Source organism: Vigna angularis, chromosome 6, assembly GCF_016808095.1.
Source record: "Vigna angularis cultivar LongXiaoDou No.4 chromosome 6, ASM1680809v1, whole genome shotgun sequence".
In the NCBI taxonomy this organism is placed as follows: Eukaryota; Viridiplantae; Streptophyta; class Magnoliopsida; order Fabales; family Fabaceae; genus Vigna; species Vigna angularis.
In genome coordinates, this window is record NC_068975.1 from 11,325,694 (window position 1) to 11,332,610 (window position 6,917).

Sequence of the window (6,917 nt, forward strand, 5' to 3'; positions counted from 1 at the left end):
ACCGCGTTGGATCCGCGTTGCGCAAGGGAGCGAGATTTCTTTTCTCTTTCTTCGTCTTGATTCTTTTCTCACAGAGAGACCCAACTTTGGGGCAGCACCAAGGGTCTCACGCAAGCCAAATAGGGTTTTCTCTTTCGTGTTGCCGAGAGGGAGGCTTCGTTCCTCTTCTCGGGAACGAGGCTTGTGAAATAGCGTGGCTGCCGGAAGACTTAACACGGAAGACGCAAGCTCCATGGGAAAGCGATGTCAACTTCCCTTCCTCCTCTTCCTCCTCTTCCTCCCCTACAGCGGCAGTTGACGCCGTGGCCGAGGCCGACAAGGAGATGAAAGCGTTCATGGCGGAGATGAACGAGAATTGGAACGAACGACAAAGAGGATTGAAGGAGAAGGAGAAGAGGGAAGAAAATGTCGCGCTTTACAGCGTGGAGAATATGAAGAAGGATTATCGACTGAAGAAGCAGAGGCTGCATGTTGAACTGTGGTTGAAGGAGATTGAGAAGCTCGAGGATGCAAAATTGGCCGATTCTGACATTTCTGTTGGCGATGACATTCAGAGATTGATTGATAGTTGCTCCGAGTATACCTTTCGTTCTCTTACCCCCTTTTAAATTGGATTATGGTTCTCTGATTTCGATTGTGTTTTTTGTTTGATTGATTCTCTCGTTTCTTGTTCTTGTAGTGATTTAGAGTTTGATTTCGTCTTGGGGTTGATTTTTTGGGTTTCTGATTGATTGCAGGATGGAGCGGTGGACGTTGTGGGTTGCAGTGAAAATATCATGTGATGTTTGCTATTCTGCAGTCCAGTCTAGTGGTTAAGTGAGTAATAATAGATGGTTCTGCAGATTTTGGTTTGAATCCCAAAACTAGTGATTCTTTCTCTCTCTTATTGTCCCTTTATTACTGTCAAGGGAATTATTTTGGCGAACGAGTTCTTATCTACCCTGAGTTTTGCCATGAATCCCCTTTCTCAGGTGCTCACTTTTTTCGCTTCATGGCCCAAATATTTATTCTTATTTGTTTCGTGGTTTTTGTACTTTCTTTTCCCATCACCTGTTTTCCCATTGTTGATGGACTTTGTGCTTGTTTGCAGAGGCTGCTCAAGATGGTTGACGGTTTGAGTTTAAAGACTTTGTGACCCTCATCTGCATTCAGTGCCAAAGCTAATGCACAACATAAAATAAAGCGTACGTTTTAATTACATGGAGAGGGGTGAAGGAGGGGGTGAGGCCGGATGGGATCAGTTTTGGGAATGTTCTATTTGCATGTAGTCATCATTCGATTTGGACGGTTTTGCTTGGAGCTTGCAATATCACAACTGAACATGCAGCGAAAAAGAAAAAATCACTCTACTGCCTCGGTTGGATTTGAACCGAGGCATAAGCACACACCCCTATACTGCCTCGGTTAGATTTGAACTAAGGCATAAGCATTTTGCCTCGGTTCAGAACCGAGGCAAAAAGCTTACCATTTTTTACCTCGTCTGTATATGCTTCGGTTGTGAAGCCGCTGCGTATAAGCAAAAATAACCGCTGTCATTTCCTCTTACTGTACTAGTGAATGATAGAATATATTAACCTTTTTGTCACTTCTATTTTTTTAATTAAAATATTTGAGTAAAGAAAATAGTACGATATCAATTTTGTGAAAGACTTGTTCGTTAGTGAATATATTTAAGTAGACACTAGTAAGGTATGTATTTTTGTCCTCCATGAGTATTTTGTCGCATTCAATATTTTGCTAATTTGTGTGCATTTTTGTTTTCCACAATTAGATGGTTTGGGGTTGTTTATAGTGGAGCAATAGTACTACTTCATATAACACCACATATGTCTCTATCGCATTTTGGTACAGGTATTGATTCTCCCACACAACCTTCCACGATTTGGAGGAACCTAAACTTTAGTGTCAGCTTCATCATCAGAGAGGTATTATAGCACAAAGCTTTTATCTAATGGATATTTTTATGTTTTAAAAGTATCATTAATGTTTTTAATTATCATAGGGCTAATCTTTTTTCTTATCAAGTTTAAGTTTCATTTGAACCAACAGTTTATTACTCTATTAAAAAACTTACTCAATGGATCAAATAAAGAATTATAATTATTGCATAAAAACTTAATTACTATTTCACAATTAGTAGCAATCCTACAAGTATAAATAAATTTAGAAAAGTAAAAAAGAAGAATAACGAGTCCACAACCATAGGTTAAAAAAAAGAAGAACCAAAGTATCAAAATTGATTAATTTCACTTTTGGATGCAATGTGTTTGATTCATCAAACGGCTGTGATGATTTTACTGATCCAATGATTGGCCATAATAAGTTTTGTCTTTAGTTTCCAACACCCTTCCTTCAACTTGGTATTACCCAAATGAATTGTAATACCTTAAAAATTCCGCCCTCCATGTGTTTGTGGGAAAACCATGTGTTTGTTTACATTGGGTAACAAATGTACAAGTATAACTCAAACAAAAGTAAAACCAAATTCAAAAGTAAAGATCACACTTTTTTGTACAGTTGGGCAGCTTTGCCGGCAAGTTGGGTTTGATAGGGTCCACTTTTCATTAATGGGAAATGAAAATGGTAGTGATAGTTGGCCTCTTTAAAACCAAAAGGAACCCATAAACCTTTTGTGATAACCACAAGCACTACCAACAACACCACCAAATTACCATTATATCAAAACCTTTGCTTCACAAAGAGTAATTGCCCCTTCAACTCCTTCATTTCCCTCATTCAACAACACAAAAAAGAAGCTTTGATTTAGGTCTGTTTATTATTCCTTCTTCTAGCTGAGAAAGTGAGAAACTTACTATGTGGCGTCTTCTGAGTGTGGTGACTAGGAAACTGCAAAACACAAAGAAGAGTTCATCAAGGGTGGCTGATGAGAACATGTTTGAGGCTGCTGCAAACGGAGGAAGAAGGGAGCATGGTTGGAGTGGAATCTCTCTTATATATGGCATTCTTCATGCTCCCATATCAATTCTCTCATGTGTGTCTCATCCTGAAGCAAATGGGTCGGATGGGGTTTGGGTTTCTGGTGAATTTGTTCAGATTTCTGAAATGAATCATCTTATGGTAAATGACAGCATGAGATATGCAATTTTGATGTAGCAACTAAATTAGTATGTGAATATATCGTAGCTTTTGTAATTGCTTGGCTTGGCTTTTTCTATGAATTAGATTGGACCATAGCTTTCTTCTCTCCTCAATTTTTCCCTTTTTCTTATATTGTCTTATACTTGGTACTGGTGTTTGCATGAATCAACCAAAAGATGTGACCTACCTTTGGTTTGAATCCATGTGAGAGAATTTTCCTCATGTGTAGTAAAGAACAAGTACATGTGTTTGGAATGGTTAATTAATTATATGAGTTCTCCTTCTTCCTCCTCTGTTTTCCCTTATTATCTTTTATCCCCTTTGACTTTGAGTTTGGCTCATATGAATGTGTTTTATCTTTCTCTTGAAGTCTGTAAACTATGTTTTTGTGAAAAAGCTTTTCTAAACACTTATGATAAATTCAAACACATGTATGGTTGGAGCAAAGATGTTTCAAAGTAGTAGTACATCTATGTGATGGAAATTGACAATTTTGTTAGGGAAGTTTCTTCTTCAAAATCTTCTTTCTCAATAATTTATAGACTGTTTTTTTGGTACCAAAAACTTTGCAATATTGGCCGATTCTTGTCTTTCAATCAAAAGATGAAGAGGTTTTGTTATATTACTGAGCCTTTAAATTATGCAGGCTTCATTCACACCATGCAAAGAAAGAGAAAACATTTAAAAGGGTTTGGCTTTTGGTTCTAAATTTTATTTTTTGTTGTCTTGGTATTGGCTTCATGAATAAATGTTGATCTGTAAAAGAATAATGAACCACTTTAGTTCATTCAAGTGTTCTTATATACATACATATATGGCCAACAAAACAATTCTTAATATTGGGTTGAGTTCTCTTATAATGAATCATGACAAGTTGAGAGTGTATGAGGATTGGTCAAAGTAATTAATCTAAAACCAAAGGAAGAAATTAAATAATCAATTGGGATATAATTAAGAACGAAGTGGCATGGGTAGGTGGAATTCAACTTGCCTCACTTTATTTATTGCAATTATGTTTAAAGAACAATTAAAGCACTCACTTTCCCAATTTTTTCATTTAATTCTCTTTTTCATTATTACTTTAACTTGTCACTTTGACATATATAGAATAATAGTTCTCTTATTACCAGTCAATACATTTTTCTTTATAATCTCTTAATTGTATTTAAAAAAAGTTTGATAGAATTACGAGATAAACTAGTTTTAGAATATAAACTGACATAGAACTATATATAAATTTCTTATATAAATAAAATTTATGTTTTTTAAATAAAAACACATTATCATGTAATTACAATTTTAAATTTATATTAAGCTTTTTAGTTATTTTATTGAATTTTTAGACATAATATATATATACATATATATATATATATTATTTTCATAAGTCATTTTATTTAAATTAATTAATCTAGCATGTATTAATCATATTTAATTGTATTTATTTTTAAATTTGAAATGTTTTAATTTTTCTATTTCTATTAGTTTTATATTAAATCTTTTAGTTACAAGTTTGATTGCATAATGTTCGCATATTATAACATAATGAAAGATTAATTATTCAATATGTAATGTTAATTTTTTTTTTAATTTAGTCTGCATAACAAATTAGTAAGTAATATAACAAATACTAAAATTGAATTAATATTTAAAATAATTATTTAGTAGTCAAATGAAATACTAAGATATTGGTTATATTTATTCAATAGTGATAACAATAAAAAAATTAAATAAGTTAAAAGTTAAAAGTTATTCAAATAAATTATTTTATGGTGCTTTACTAAATATTTTTAAATTTATCAAAATAATTTATAAACTAATAAAATAAAGGCCTAAATAAATTCAAGTTTCCATTTTTATTAAATATTTTTTTAATGGAAGTCTTATTAAAGTATTATGTCACATGCCTTTTTTCCTTTTATGACAGTGTCCATTGAGGTTTCAGAATCAATCAAATCAATTTGTTTTCCCTTTTTAGTTATTCAAGCGGATAATATTTTGTTTTCAAGCTAACATATAAATTTCTTCATAAAATATTAAACACCTGATATATTTATTAATATATTCTATCCACACACACATTTACACTATATACCACAATTAAAAAAAAAAATACTAAACGTAGTTAAATAAATAAAACAACTATTCAATATCTCTTAAGTGTAAAAATACTAGACAATTATATATATATATATATATATATATATATATATATATATATATATATTAAAATGTAATGATAATAAAAAAATTAAATAAGTTAAAAGTTTCTAAAATAGTTCTTTTCTTTTTATTACGTGTCGCATGCCTTTTCCTTTTTGTGACATTGTCCATTGAGCTTTTAGATTCAATCAAATCTATTTGTTTTCCTTTTCTAGTTATTTAAACGGATAATATTTTGTTTTCTTAATAATTTTAACTAACATAATTTTCTTCGATAAAGAATCAATCATATATGTTATATTGATATTTTTATCCTAATTAATATATATATATATATATATATATATATATATATTTTATATGTTATATATTAGTGAAATAATTGTTACATTTTTATGATAGTAAAAAATAGGCTTAAATGCTTACTTCGTCCCCATGTTAAGAGGTGAATTTTTGTTTAGTACCCGGTTTTAAAAATGAAGACATTCGGTCCTCATGTTACGAAAATTTTATGACTTCAGTCCTATCCGTTAAGGTGGTAGAAACGACGTTAAAGGTTAAAGGATGTGGTAAATTACTTATCCAACGTGACAAAAACACATTTTTAGCAAGAACATATGAAATTTTCCTTTTAATTTGGAAAAGCAAATACATAGGGATTTTCCCTAACATATTAATCTCCAAGGAGCTTAGCTGAAGGAGCTCATGTGAAGCAGGTAAGCTGAGGTGGGGTGCCCTAAATTCTTTGTTCTAACACAGTTTCTAAAGTTCGTTGTTTGTGAGGTAGGTGCCTTAAGTTGGCTGCTTGGGATTGGGGTGGTTTTGTAGGTCTCAACGAAGTAGAATTGTGTCCTTCCTCGAGGTAATGTCAATGAATCAATGTTCGTCTTGCTCATGGGGGACCTCGCGTGGTGGTTCATCAAGAGGAATGGTTGGCAGCTAAATATGTTATTGTGGAGAGCTTGTCGTATTAAGAGTCGCAAAAACTGTTAAGAATGAGGGGAAGCATTTTTGGGGCTGCCCTAATTACAAGGTTTGTTTTCTTCGTTGTGTTTTTATTTTGGGGTACATTAGTTTGCTTTATCTTGAGATGTTTTTGGTTGGATATTTTGAACAATGGAGTCGAAATGAAGAAGTGCGAGGATGTAATTTCTTCAAATAGAACACTGAAGATTATATAGATGAAAGGGATAATACCATTGGATGGCAAAGGAGAAAGATTATTACTTTGGAAAAATCACTTTTGGTTTGTCAAAAAAGGGAGAAGGTGTTGTTGGGGTTTTTATGCTTGATGGGGTTCATTAACATTATCCTTGTATGTCTTATGTTTTAATTTTGTTGAAGTGGTGTTTGATGAGGTTATATTGTAATGTTTGTTTCTTACTTAATGAAGATTCTGGTTGTAATGACATTGTGCGTGTAATGAGATTGTACTTAATGAAGAAGTTGTTACTGGTATCAGAGTGCTTATGTTATTCTTCAAGTGTTTGTGATATTGATGAAATGAGATTTTGGTTTCATGAACTTCTAAATGAAAATAGAATATGAGACATTATATGTCATCAACTTTGATATCAGAGAAGGCAAAGTAATATGGCTATGACAATAGAACTTGAAAAACCCAAAATAATATGATATTGATGATTAAACATCAC

General features: G+C 32.4%; 1 protein-coding gene across 1 annotated transcript; it reads left to right on the forward strand.

The window, feature by feature from the left end:
• The first annotated feature begins 2,670 nt into the window (after positions 1–2,670).
• LOC128197399 (uncharacterized) lies at positions 2,671–3,390 on the forward strand. Its single transcript, XM_052879154.1, has one exon. It carries the CDS (start codon positions 2,815–2,817, stop codon positions 3,112–3,114), a length of 300 nt encoding a protein of 99 aa, XP_052735114.1. The 5' UTR covers positions 2,671–2,814; the 3' UTR covers positions 3,115–3,390.
• Positions 3,391–6,917: the final 3,527 nt, after the last annotated feature.